This window comes from Eublepharis macularius, chromosome 1, assembly GCF_028583425.1.
Source record: "Eublepharis macularius isolate TG4126 chromosome 1, MPM_Emac_v1.0, whole genome shotgun sequence".
In the NCBI taxonomy this organism is placed as follows: domain Eukaryota; kingdom Metazoa; phylum Chordata; class Lepidosauria; order Squamata; family Eublepharidae; genus Eublepharis; species Eublepharis macularius.
The window spans coordinates 108,592,487-108,606,373 of record NC_072790.1 but is presented as its reverse complement, the minus strand read 5'-3'; the positions used below and the strand labels follow the sequence as shown (position 1 = coordinate 108,606,373).

General features: G+C 41.0%; 1 protein-coding gene across 8 annotated transcripts in view; it reads left to right on the top strand.

Annotated features, from left to right (window-relative positions):
- TRDN (triadin) overlaps nt 1-13,887 on the top strand; it is a 334,586-nt gene that overhangs the window by 303,182 nt on the left and 17,517 nt on the right. For 5 of the 8 annotated variants that reach the window (XM_054979502.1, XM_054979172.1, XM_054979083.1 and 2 more), the window contains 6 exons: nt 2,331-2,348; nt 4,334-4,381; nt 6,532-6,552; nt 12,334-12,360; nt 13,443-13,481; nt 13,628-13,672. In XM_054979502.1, the coding sequence (XP_054835477.1) occupies nt 2,331-2,348; nt 4,334-4,381; nt 6,532-6,552; nt 12,334-12,360; nt 13,443-13,481; nt 13,628-13,672 (198 nt within the window). Of the gene's footprint in view, nt 1-2,330; nt 2,349-4,333; nt 4,382-6,531; nt 6,553-12,333; nt 12,361-13,442; nt 13,482-13,627; nt 13,673-13,887 lie in introns of those variants that run through there. The other 3 variants (XM_054979333.1, XM_054979420.1, XR_008597030.1) reach the window with 3 other exon arrangements.

Genomic DNA, 13,887 nt, shown 5'->3' with positions numbered 1-13,887 from the left:
CCCGCGGGGGCGCGGGAGCCAGATGCCGGTTGGGAACGTTGAATAAGATGGCCACTGTCAGACCTATCCCCAGAATTAGGTTTGGCCGGGGACATGACCTGCAACCAAAGCTGCTGGTGCACCTGGTCCCACGGCAGGCCAGGATTCATAGCAGCACGCATCCTGAACTCCTCATCATACTGGAGCCAGGCCACCCCCACAAATCCGGTGTATCCCTTGTAAATAATGTCAATATATTGAAAAAGAGACACAGCCCTCCAAGGCTGCGCTCTGGCCAATACCCCGGCATAAATCAAGAACCCCGGTAACCAATTTGACCAATTGCGGTCCACCTTTCTGCGCTTAATCTTTTCTTTATCTCTGTCATCCAAATCATCCTTATCCTTCTTCTCCAGTTCCCTGAAGAGAAGGGTAAAGACATCCACATACTCCCCTTTTAATATTTTCTCCCTGGTGGCTTGAGTTAAGTGGTCACCGAGGGGTAAAGCCGTATCCCCGAATGGTAATGCTCTGTATGGCACCATTCCATAAGGCAATTGCCAACAGGGGGGAGAACCCCACTGGCACCCATAACCGTATGGCACGCCCCCAGACTGGGGTGCGGAAGATGTAGAAGCACAAGGTGCCTGCTGCTGGCCAAAAGAAGTGCTCGCCCCACTCTGCCAGGTTGCGGGAGCCGCCGGGGGCCAAGCAGGGAGGAAATGTTGTGTAACTGGTGAAGAGCAGCCAGGGGGCGCGGAGGCAGTGGACTGACCCCAGGGCCCCCAAGGCCAGGTGCATGCCTGGGAAGGCTGAACAGACTTACCCTCCTGCACCGCTGGCTCAACTGCTATGGCCACCTGTCCACAGTCCCCAACGGACTCCTGCTCGGCTTCAGTCCCTTGTACCTCTTCAGGCGGCATGGCCACACCCTGGCTGCTGCCAGGTTCACCACGCTCAGATGCTGCTGCCTCCTCCAGAGCAGAAATACGCTTCAAGATATCCCTCTGAAATACAGCATCAGAAACCTTTTTAGTGGGCCTGCGTGCCCGAACCCCAGAGCCCCCAGGCTGAGAGCTGACACGGGCTTGTTCCAAAGCAGCTAGCCTGTCCAGCAGCTCCTGCCTGCTGGGTACACCATCCTCCTCATCCGATGAGGACAATGGCGCAGGGGGAGGCCTCTTTGCAGGACGCTTGGCAGGCTGTTTGCCCTTGGAAGGGCCCCCGCCCTTTTTGGGAGGCATGCTGTGGCAAAACAAAGTGGCCGCCAAGCACCTTTACACTCAAGGTGGCCCCCAATAGATGAGTTAAGGCTGGCCTGAGAGCACAGCACTAGACAGAGCCACCAAACGCCCCCGAGCAAGCCCACAGGAAAAATTAACACCCCCTGCAGCCAACTCCAAACACAGCAATTGCCAACAGGAGGGAGGATATGAAGGGGGGGGGGATGTGGACAGGCCACCCCACTTAGGCCCAGCCCCGCTGCTCCCTAAATGGCAAAAGCCCCCACACAGGCTCCAATAAGGGGGGGGGGACACTCCTCCAAAACGGCCGAAAGGCCGCACTGCCACAGAATAAAGGCCGCGCTGCCGCGGCGTAGAGGCTGCGCTGACGCAGCTCAGAGGCCGCGCTGCCGCGGCGCAGAGGCCGCAAAGGCCGCGCCGCCGAGGCCGCGCTGCAAAAGCCGCGCCTCGCCTCCGCTTGCCACAACCGCCCCCCTGCCGCCGCCAACGGCTCGGAGGCAACGAGAACGAGAAGGCAGGGAGCACCCAGAACGGCCCACTCCCTCCCCACCAACGCGCCAACACCCGCGGGCACACTGCGGAGGCAGGGCCCAGCAACCGCCTCCAAGAAGCTGCCGATGCTCCGCAGCTGAAACGAGCAGCACACCAACGCTGCTCTCGGAAACGCTGCCCCGAGTCCCTCGCCGCTCCTGGGTCCACCTTCCACTTCGGAGAGAGGGAAAAGGCTCCTTCTCTCTTCCGAAGCAGAAGGCGACTGCTGGCTGGGAAAGCGGAGCCGCCTGTAGGCGTTGGCTCCGCCCCCAGCCAAAAGACCCGTATGCCCGGGAAGGGAGTCTGCCCCTCCCTCCAGGCAAGGCAGCAATAAACGGCACCCAGCTTAAGCAGCTTTGCTGCAGCTGGGTGTGCCGAAATCTGCCTAATTTTTCTTTATCTTAAGGAAGCTCTCAGTGTCAGAATAAAAAGTCTGCTTTTTATTTTAAAATATATGCTATGAGTTGACATTTCAATTATACAGACGTGAAGGCTGGATAATCAAAGCAAATATGTGGGGAACGTCTATTTAACAGTAGTGCATCTTTACATGTTGTATTTTTTTTTCCTTTATAGCCAAGCCTAAGCCAGAAAGTACGTGGTATATACCTTGAACAAGATAAATCCTGTGATGTGGCTGATCCTGTTCTGGCTTTAATGTATAAAGGCTGTCTGTGGTTGTTGCTGTTGATTGCTTTGCTTTAAGCAGCATGATTAATGAGATTCGTTCTGATTTAAAGCTCTTGTTCCTAATTGGCAATCCATTATGATCCTCAAAACCATTTAACTCTGAAATGCTTCCTCAGTAACGAGATCCCTATATTTAAGTCAATATGGTATTTAACTATGTGTGAATAGACATTTTAAAGAAAAGTTCATCTCCATCAAGTGTTTTCTAGAATATTCTATTTGAAAATATATCCTAGTCTCTTCTCCATTCAGAGCTGCTCACAAATATATAGTAAAAAATATCATCAGCATAACGTCGTTAGCTCTACAGTCAACTGTTTATGAAACTTCATAGTCTAAATGCAAATATACATTGAGCTCAAAGAGAAGCATTAAACGGATTTACTCCGATTATGCGGTTTTGAGGGTTTTTTTAAAAATTAAGAGTGTTACAGAAAGTAGCTTTAGCTAATTCTTCTCTGAAATAATTGTTGAGGTTGGTGAGGGAAGTTAATAAACTGCTTTAAGAATGCACATCAGGATTATGGACATTATCTGTTGCCCCTGATAATTACATAATAAATATATCTAAGCTTCTTAAAGTGTTCTGGGTTTTGGCAAACAGAGATGCAGTTCTCTTAATATCAAGAAAGGCTTCTATCTATTCTATTTCAAGTGTTTTGTTATCCTTCATGAGACTTTGGAATGGGGTCAGGGACAGGGTACAAACAAAACAAATATTTAATATGATGGAATACTTTGACTCCATTGTTGTTGTATATACTTTGGCTCTCTGGTTGCAATCTAGAAAAGTGCTTTTAGATTAGCTCAATGGCATGTGCATTTTGGAATTTACTTTTCCCCTCTGTTTGACAGTCATTCCTCATATTGCATCAGAGGCTGCTTTCCCTAGGGATGATAACCTCTTTTGAAATAAAGGGGGCTTTGCTTTTGGGAAGTGTCTGAGAACTGTTTCATATTATATTTAAGACAACTTACTCTTGCAAGATGCATTTTTTAATCATGAAAAGGACCTGAAATGTTACTAAAGACTTTTGTCTTGATATTATGTTGCTTATAGAATCATGTCAGTCTCAGCAGTAATTTGTTAAGTGTGAGGCACTTCAAGTGTAATATGAATTAGCTCTTACAAACCCTACTAGAAACACACACAACTCACTGCCTAGCCTTTTGGATACAGGTATGAGATTTCTATGTCTAATAGTTTAATGGTGCCATCCTAAGAGCACTTCCCTGGGATTAAGCCCCATTGAATAGATCTGAGTAGGATTTTGAATAGACCTGCTTAGGATTGTTGTCGAGGAGTCTGGATGTGTTCACATTTTATTTTCCAAATATTGGTACTGCACTATTGGATAATCTGGCAGATCGCTTTGTGTCCGTTCCATGACAAACTCAGCCCAACAGCCAGAAATAGTAGTTTACCAGATGCTTCACATTCCCCCCGCCTTGGAGTCACAAGCATGTAGCAAAGCTAGGGAGCTTGTTGAGCCTCTGGTTGGCTGCTCTATAGCTGTGCTAAGTTTGGTGCATTACCAGTTCTGAAGAGCTTGATTTTCTTCCAGAGTACATGCATGTGAAATGTACCAAATAACACATTGCCCTTGAATTAGCAGTCATGCATCGTGCAGGGTGGGCGGGGGCACTCTAGAACTGCTTTCTCTGGAGATGGCCTATTTAGTTTTAATAGAACTATCTGAGGGTGGATTGGATTGCACAGATCTGCCCCCCAATGGCAGCACGTTCCTCCAGTGCAAGGTGAGCCTTCACTGATGCAAGAGCTTTTCCACTGATGGTTCCACAGGATCCAACCCAGTAAATATTTTTGTATGTTTGGGCATATAGAATGGCAAAATGACTCAGTTATCTATGCTGCTTCTGTCTCATAGAACAAGAAGATATTAAACGTGAAAAAGAAGTTTCTCAAGGAAAGCCAGGTACATGTTTCGGTTTTCATCTTCTACCAACTTGCATCACTTGATGCACAGAAAGCAATAATACTATTGCTGTACGTGAAAGCATGACAAAAGTAGGAAACAGAGGACTGACAAATTCAGTAGAATAGTATAGCCTGGAGTATCTGGCTTTTAGCCTGTTCTATATTTATGCCACACAAAAAATTCAAAAGGCTTATTCATTGTATAAGAACAAAATTATCCTCAGTTCATCTAATTGAATCAGCAATTATTTCCACAGAGAACTGTGATCTATTGCCTAAAAATCATTGCTAACTGTTTCTTAGACCTTTTTGATATTTGCATTTCTATAAGAAGTTCGGGTGGAAAGTTAGGATTGTAGGGATTATTAAATTATAATCTCCCTTTTCTTATCCAATCTGAGTCCCAGCCTGTTCAAAGCAATGCATACCCCTTTAAGGGATCTATTACTGAGTTTTTAAATCAAAAAGAGTCCAGTAGCACCTTTAAGACTAACCAATTTTATTGTAGCATAAGCTTTCGAGAATCACGTTCTCTTCGTCAGATGCATGGAGGGCAGAAGGAAACTGGTCAAATATAGAGGGGGGAGGGGGAGGGGGAGGAGGAGAGGGGGGATGTAAACAACTCCTTTGATATGGAGATGCAGACAGCTCCTTTTGGTGTGGGGATCAGTTTGCTTGTGTAAAGGTTCAAAGGAGTTTGCCGTGTTAGTCTGTAGTAGCAAAATCAAAAAGAGTTTAGCAGCAGCACCTAGACTATCCAATTCCACTGCAGCACAAGCCTTCGAGTGGAATTGGATAGTCTAGGTGCTGCTGCTGAACTCTTTTTGATTTTGCTACTACAGACTAACACGGCTAACTCCTCTGGATCTATGAGTTTTTAAAGCAGCTGTTTAACTGTTTTAATATTATTACTAACAATGTGCTTTTCCTATTAGCAGTTTAAGATGTTCATATATTTCAATATAATGGTTCACTTCCATTAGGTGAGGAATCTTCCAATGGAGGAAAGAATTTTCACTAGAGGGGAACCATTGCATCTTATCCTATATTTTGTTGTTCTGATGTCATATATGGCTACTTGGATTGGAAGCTACTAGGCTGTTTGAGAAAGTGGGGATGGCATGTAAAGAAAGGAATCAAAAGCTAAGCCAACAATATGCCTTCATATCTTACCCTTTATCACCACCACCAAGATTTACCTCAACACATATTCTAATTGGCCAGTACCTAAGAAAGATTGCCTACAGGATATGAAATGATCCTTGACTAGATTTCCGCAGTCAGCAGTCATGAGTTTTCTAAACCTCATGAGTGCTGGTAGTGAGTGACATGGCAAATGGGGAAGAGGTTTCTATTTTACCTCAATCTTTTTCTTTCTTAACCCCTTTCCTCTCTCAGGGGCATATTCTGTAATGTTATTTCAGGTCATATTTATTCCTGGAAACACAGTTAGGAAAGCAGCCAGTCACAATAAAGGAGATGGGGATGGGGGAGGATAGAGAAGGACCCCTTAGTGGGTGAGTAGGCATGAAATTTAGTCTGACTGTTCCCCTTCTTTACAAAGATACACTGTTTTAGTCTCTGGAATTTAGCCAGAGTCTAGGGATTTATAGTGCCAGCCACTTACTTTTTGTGTTTCCTGACAACTGCTGCACTGGCATTTTGTAGTACCTTTTCCAGGCAGCTGCTTTGACAGTTCTCAACCGTACAGGACATCTAATGAGCTGCTCCAACTTCTGGCAAACTATCATAGTGGTATGAACAGGAAGGTTCTTGTGTCTGGCCACCAGAGTTCCTGATCCAAGAATGCTGGCACCTTATGCAGGGATCAAAATGCACGCACCGACAATATTGTCCTCCGTGCAGAGTGGATGAAGGACTTACAGCTATACACTGGCAGGGTTCTCAGATCCATTATTACTAATGATGAAGGTTGGGCCCTCCTAAGGGAAAGAAGGTTCTCAATACTTGTTTATAATTGTCATTACAATTATGATTATCACTAATATCACATTATATCTGTTAATAATAATACATTCAATTTTCAAATACTATAACTTGAGCCTGGATTAAAACCAAGGCTTCTGCATCAGCATAAGACCTTTCCCCTTTATCTGTTTTGATTCTTCTTTATTCTTCACTTTCTAGCCAAATCAAAGGATGTTACAAGTACGCAGCATTCTATTTTTCATACCCCAAGCCGCAAACTTGGTTTATATGCATGATATCTTGGTCTTTTTAAAAATAATGCTATAAAGTACAACAGTTATACTAACACAGTCTCCTAATTATGCTAGTAGTGTTAACTGCTATTGTTCCTTTTATGAGTGAGTGATATTTACTTATTATGTTTTCAACCTTATGATCAAATTAACTAAATGTCATTTACTATATATCAGCAGATTATTTTACATAATTTATTGTGGCATTTTGAGTTAATGAGCTTTCAGTCTGCTGCTTTTTACCTGTCTATTTTTGGATACAATGAAAATATTTGGATTCTTTCACACACATGAAAAGGCAGTATGTGTAGTGGTCAGAGTACTATGCTTGCCCTGGGAAGGTTCATATTAGATCCTGATTCAGCCATGAAGTTCACTGGACTACATCCAAGTGTATGTATCATACCATTCTATGCATAGAACACAAAGTTTTTCTGCATCCTAGGGCCAAACTACAAGTGACTAATGACACAGGTTGGATACTTGTCAGCTTCCCTCAAGTTTTGATGGGAAATGTAGGCAGCTTGGTGGAATGTTGGACAAGTGACAATTGAAAAGTCCATTGGACAGCAGTCAGAGATCCAAACTACAACACCAGGATGCCTACATTTCCCATCAAAACTTGAGGGAAGCTGACAAGTGTCCAACCTGTGTCATTCATCACTTTTAGCTTGGCCGCTACTCTGCTGCTGCAGCTTCTTCCAACTTCTGGAAAGATTATTCTGGGGATCACTGGACCTGTATGGAAGTACAGCCAAATGGGCTGGAGGTGAGCTGGTATGAGGAAAGACAAAATTGCTCCTCTTTGTTAAGGAAAGAGGGTTCATTTCATCCCCTTCTCCCTCCTCCTTCCAGCCCACATATGGCAGTACCTCCATATGAAGATCAGCCCACAGAAATTATCTTTACAGGGGTTGGAAGGGGCTGCAGCAATGGAGAGCAGCATGAGAAAACTCTGTGCCTTCTATGCATGGATGATTACATACACATCACTATGTCTCATCCCAACCTATCTCACAGGGTTGTAATGAAGACAAAACCTATGCTGTGCTGAGATCCTTGGAGGCAGGATAGTATAAATCTAGTAATAAACAATCTGTGATTAGAATTCAGTTTTAGAATTCTTTGACTGCATTTCCGCTGAGGAAAGCCCACATAATGTCTCATTTCCTCAGAATAAGTAATATTAAATAAAATAGCCAGGCCTGGTCACATTACAGTATAAATGTAATTGAAAGAGGCTTTGGATAAGTGACATGAGAATATATGAAGTGCTACTGTTTCGGGGAGCTATACTTTTTAAGATTCATGCCAACAGACCTTATATAAGGAACTGTGCATCCATTAGTGAATTACTATTGTCTGGAAGGAGTTCGCTGAAAAATAATCCTGAAATCCTGAAAGCAGAATGGTTGATGAAAATTATGTTTATCAATAAGCATTGTGTTAAATCCTTGGAAGTGTTGCTTGTGAGTCCTAATATAGCCAGCAAGTGGCAGCAGTGTTTCTGCCTTCTCATTCAAACACATTTGTACTGCTACCTTCTTTGATCATATAGTGTTTTTACTTCCTCCCCTTTCTCTTGCTGTTCTCACCTGACCACACTATTGCTGGACTTAAATACAACGTTGCTCGTGTATCATGCAATACAATACAATGCTCCCTAACATAACAGTTTTGATATCAGTCAAAATAGTTTCAGGTAAGCAGCCATGTTGGGTATAAGCTTTTCAGGGTATAAGCTTTCAAGAGTAAAATTGATACCTGTAGAGGGAAGCTTTAATTCTCAAAGCTTATACTCAGAAAATCTTGTTGGTTTCTAAGCTGTCACTGGACTCAAATCCTGATGTTTCATCAAAAATAATACCTTTTATGTGACAAATCCTAGGAAAGCACATTCAGTGTGATCATGTGTCCTTTATATAAACTGATATGATAGCAGACATTTTGATGCACTTATTTTTTTAAAAAAATTGTTTTTATTGTGAAAAAGTTAAAAGATAGAGCAAAAGAAGGAAAGTAAAACATAACAAAAAAACACAACTACCAAGATCCAACAGCGGCCTATATATCTATCTACAAAGTAAAAAAAAACAACAGTAAAAAGCATAATAAGCATATTTTGATCCGTTACAGTTTTTTGCCTATACCACTTCCTCCTTTATTATCAATCAGCTTGTGGTCTAAGTCATATATTTTTTCTATGTCTCATCTTCTTGATAGATCCTTATTCTTAAAAATCAAAACCACAAATCATTACGAATGGAGCATCTCAAAACTTGGAACAATGCAACTTCACAAACATAACATTCCATACATCTTACGTAGAGTGCTACGGAGTTGTTTCCCTGCGCTGGCTGTTTCTGACGACTGTCATTCATAGCTATTACAAGAATTCCCTAAATATATCAACTCTATATAGTAAATTAATTTTAATTAATAATCTCTGTGTAGTCTTTGTGCTAGATCAAGGAAAGATATTAATTTTACAGTTGAAGGAACCCTAAATTATCTACACATTGATAATAATAGCAATCAAAAATAATAATTGACACTGCATTTTTAAAGTGATAAGTAAATCATGTTAATGCCATTATCTTTAATTAATTGCCTGTGGCAGATGTTGATCATTTTGTAACATCCAAGCTTTATCCACTTTAAAAGAACAGTTAATGAATACTGATTATTATGTTATGATGGCACCTAAAATAGAAGGTAAAAAGATTTCCCCCTTTAATGAAACAGTAATCCTCATTATCATAGATATGATATTATTTTGGATGTAATATTTGAACAAGGTGATGAGAGATTCATTTTACTACCAAATGAACTCAAAGGTGATACAAAGAAAAAAGCCAGCCAATGAATTGAGAATATGTGCCAAAGCAAGGAATAATTCATAACTGTTGTGCCTAAATACAATAATATTGTGACTTTCTGTTTACGATTTTAAAAAGTTTCATTTAGAGATGCTGCAAATTTCACTGCAAGCTCATCTGACTGTCAAACTTATTATGTTCAAAGGTGGCAGTCCGATGTGAGCCAATCACTTGGTCTGTTAGGTTGATGCCAAGCAGCCATGAATGCTTGCTGAACTGTTTTATATCAGGTATTCAAAACTGTACATGCACAAAGATGCTGTCAGTGCAATTCGACTGGCATCTGTTAGCATAACTAAAGCCTACTTAGATGATCACCAAAGGCCTGGGTTTTATTGGAACAATTGCCTTCTGAGTGGAGCAGTTATGTGAAAAGATGGAGGAGCAGTAGAATGCAACTGAGCTGTATAAGAACCTGCAAGTGTGAAAACCAATTGTGTTGTACTGCATGGTTAGTAAGAAATACAGTGAAACAACATATGGAACACCCATGAAGAGATCAGCAAAACTATCAAACTGATAGTCTGGACAAAAACAAGCATGCCAAAGAGGAAGGTGTTTCAGCATCCCTAGTTGCATTTCTTGAAGTTACATAGCATTTACTTTTCTTAAGTGCTCAAACACTTTGCATACATTATCATATTTAGCCTTATTATGATAAGGTAAACCATTATTATTATTTATTTATTGTAAAGGAGGGGGTGTAATGCTGAGAGACAGTGGCTTGCCTAAAGGTACCTAGTGAATTCCTGTATTATCTGATATTTCAGAGAGGGATATGTTTGTCATAAAGAGTTCACAACCACTATGTTACACCACTTATGCTTGTTTCCCAAAGGTAATTCTTTAGCTTAATTCAATAATTTGTGAAGTGTACAATGCAGATTCTTCCTCCCTCATGAGGAAGTCTTTCATGCCGCCATGTTACAGCCCTCATTCTAAAGTAGTAACAGCTGCTTCCTTGTGATGGCACTCCACGTGTGTATGATAATGTTTGTGAGCCTCTTGCCAAGACCCATCACAAAGAGGGTCTCTCCAGGGCAGTAACAGAGTCCCATTCATTGCTGGCTTTGAAGCTTTCTTCCAAGTCTGGTGTTTGAAGGTGTTTTACCAGCCTCCATTAAAGGTTTAAGACTGAGAAGAACATTGATAAGCACTGTTCATTCTGATTGGTTGTGCCCCTTTAAAGGCTTGGGAAGAAGTCTTTGATAAGCCTGCTACTTGAAAGTTTTTCTTTCCATTTGGAGAAATCAGGGATTGAATCAGGGCCTTCTCTATGCCCATGTATGAATGAACTTTAACCCATTCTATTAGCAAATCAATATAATATAGACATAAATATGATATGGTATGATATGGTATAGACATGCCCCTACCCTCCAGTCAAAATTATGCAGCAATTGTAATTACAGGATTTAACACTGCCCTTTCTGCAAGAAACTCAGAGCTCTGAACACAGTTCTCCCCCCACCTCCATTTTATCCTCACAACAGCCTTGTGAGACTAGATTAGGATGAGAGATAATTGACTGACACAAGATTGCCCCTGCGAGCAATTTTGGTGTGTAAGGATCCCCTCAATTCTAATCTAACATTGAAATTACTATACCCTCCTACGTGAAGTGGCCACACATATGCTGCTGTAATCAGTATTTCACAGTAACAAAACCGAACCCCATTGTATCAGAAAACCTAAGGCCAAAGGTCAAATCCTCTCTTTACCTTTCCCATCCAGCTGCGCCTTCCTATATTCCTCATGTTCATCCCTGCTTGGTTTCTGGTTTAAGTCCTCTCTTTTACCTACCTGCTGCTCCACCCTCTGTGTGGTTGGAACACCTTCATGGAGAGTAATACACATTACTCTTTTTTATTTTGCCAGAATAGTAGTTGGTAAAATGGTGAAAGCGTGAAAGTTTTATTTACTTAAAAATGGAATAAAAAAGTAGAAAATAGAAACATTTCTAATTGTAAATGCTTATGTACTATGAGATTCCTTCTCTCTGCTAATAGTATAACTTACATCTGCTTGTCTTTGAAGATTTTACTGGCATTATAAGCTGCATTCGTGAAAAGGCTCTGCATGTTGGATTTAACCCTTCGAAGTATGAGTTTCCGATGTGGTACTTTTTTATGCATGGACCAGAATGCATGCTGTATTTCAAACTGATATATTCTTTACAAGTGGCCTTTTGTAAACCTGGCATACAAAGGGTACAAAGTTATCATTATTTACTGCTTACTTTTCTTCTAGAGACCCAGTTTGGTGTAGTGGTTAAGAGCACAGGACTCTAATCTGGAGATCTGGGTTTGATTCCCCACTCCTCCACTTGAAGTCAGCTGGGCGACCTTGGGCTAGTCACAGTTCCCTGGAGCTCTCTCAGCCCCACCCACCTCACAGGGTGTTTTGTTGTGGGGATAATAATAGCATACTTTGTAAACCGATCTGAGTGGGCATTAAGTTGTCCTGAAGGGCGGTATATAAATCGAATATTGTTGTTGTTTCTTTAATTTTTGTACAGAAATAAGTTTATATATATATATATATATATATATATAAAAATTACAAAATTAAATATAATTTCACTAACAATTATCAGTAACCCCAGAGGAACACACTGATTAGAATACTGTAAAAACTGATTCCTGTTTTCATAAAACATCCTCATTTTATTAATCTTTTCCCTGACTTCCCTAAACTAAGTAAGGCAGGGAGCCTGACCATGTATAGCAAGTCCTGGATTCATTTTAGCCAATTTCTAAAGTCCTTGCAGTTCTTAGCCAACTCCAGTTTATCTGTTGTAATTAGATGGTTAACTAGTCTTTTAACTTTCTGTTCCTCTTTTCCTGAAGAGCCATCAGCTGAAATCACAGTAACAGGTATATATATGTAAATATTTCTCCTCTAAAATAGCTACAAATCTAATTCACCAGAAAACTAAGCATGAATAACAAATCTAAACCTTGGTCTTATATTTCTCTAAGCCACTTTGGGTTCCCTGGGAGAAAGACAGGGTAAAGATAATTCAAATGAATAAGCATATAAATTGGCAAATCCATTGATCTCCATGAAAATTTAGACCTAAACTACAAGAGATGTATTACATGAGGATGCTCACATGAAAGAAGTTACAATGTTAGCTGGGAAGAGTTTTAAAAGAGATTGGAGATCTGTCAATTTCCCCTCTCTACAGAGCCAGCAATGATTGCTTCTCAAAGGTTTGGTTTATTTCCTCTTCATCTCCTAGAGGGGAGGTGAAACTGGCAAAGCCTTTGGAAGGCAAAGAGGAAATTAGCAAACCTTCTGGGGATTTGTTTTGGGAAGGGATTTGGCTGAGATTATCGAGTATTCTGCTCCTGTCACAATCCTTATTTGGAGTTAGATTCTCTGTGATTTACTTCCAAGGAAATAAGGATAGAATCAGGCGGTGCATGCTAGTGAAACAGAAATAATGATCTATGTTGGCATGATCAGTGCCAACTTGCTTACATCTAAGCAGATAGCGCGTGTTCTAGAAGACATTGAACGAACATGTATTAGAGTGAGCTGGATCATATGGAGGGAAGAAATGAACAATTATAAGGCAGACTGCCAGATAGTTGCTGCTGTTCTCAGCAGGGAATATTGGAATGGCACACACGCCTCCAGCACTGCACCTTAGTTAATTTCAATCTGTCTCCTTGTGTAAAGTCACAGCTGATTGACTCTATTCTTGGAGGCTGAAAAAGGGATGCTGAAAAACGACAAATGTGTGTATCAATGTGTTTTGGATAATGTTCCGTTGAAGTCTATATAGTAGCATATAATGGGGTAGATATAGTAATTATGCTGTGTCAGGGCATATATGTCCTTGTTGCTGCCAATAGGGTGAAACATCTCCTCTGTAAGTCTGTCTGAAAGAGAAGCAGCAAATATCTAAGCCTACTAAAATTCAATCATGATGCCTTGAATATATTTTTAGACAAGAAAAAAGCAGAAAAGCCTGTGAAGGAAAAAGAAGGTAATGGCTGGATAGCTTTTCTTTAAAACAATGCTTAAAGTAATCATGAATGTGTTAATTTCACTAACACATTTTAATGTGGCTTTACTAAGCTGACTTTCATATCCTTATAACATATTTCATTTTCATCTTCATAACCTATATAGGAAAAACACTTCAGAAGACACATTTGAAAGAGGAAAAGGCCAAAGGTAATAGAAGGAAGGATGTAAAATGTTGCAAGCATATAAATTAAGAACCTCAGGTTTTATAAGAATCTCTTTATAGCATACCCAAGAAAAGCAAATGTCTGCATTCATATATTCTGCTAGACTAACAGGACTTCCTACATTTCTATAGAGCATTAGGTCAAAATCTCCCAGAAATCATCAAGCTTGTTACGTTCTTCTCTCTTCTCCATACTAAT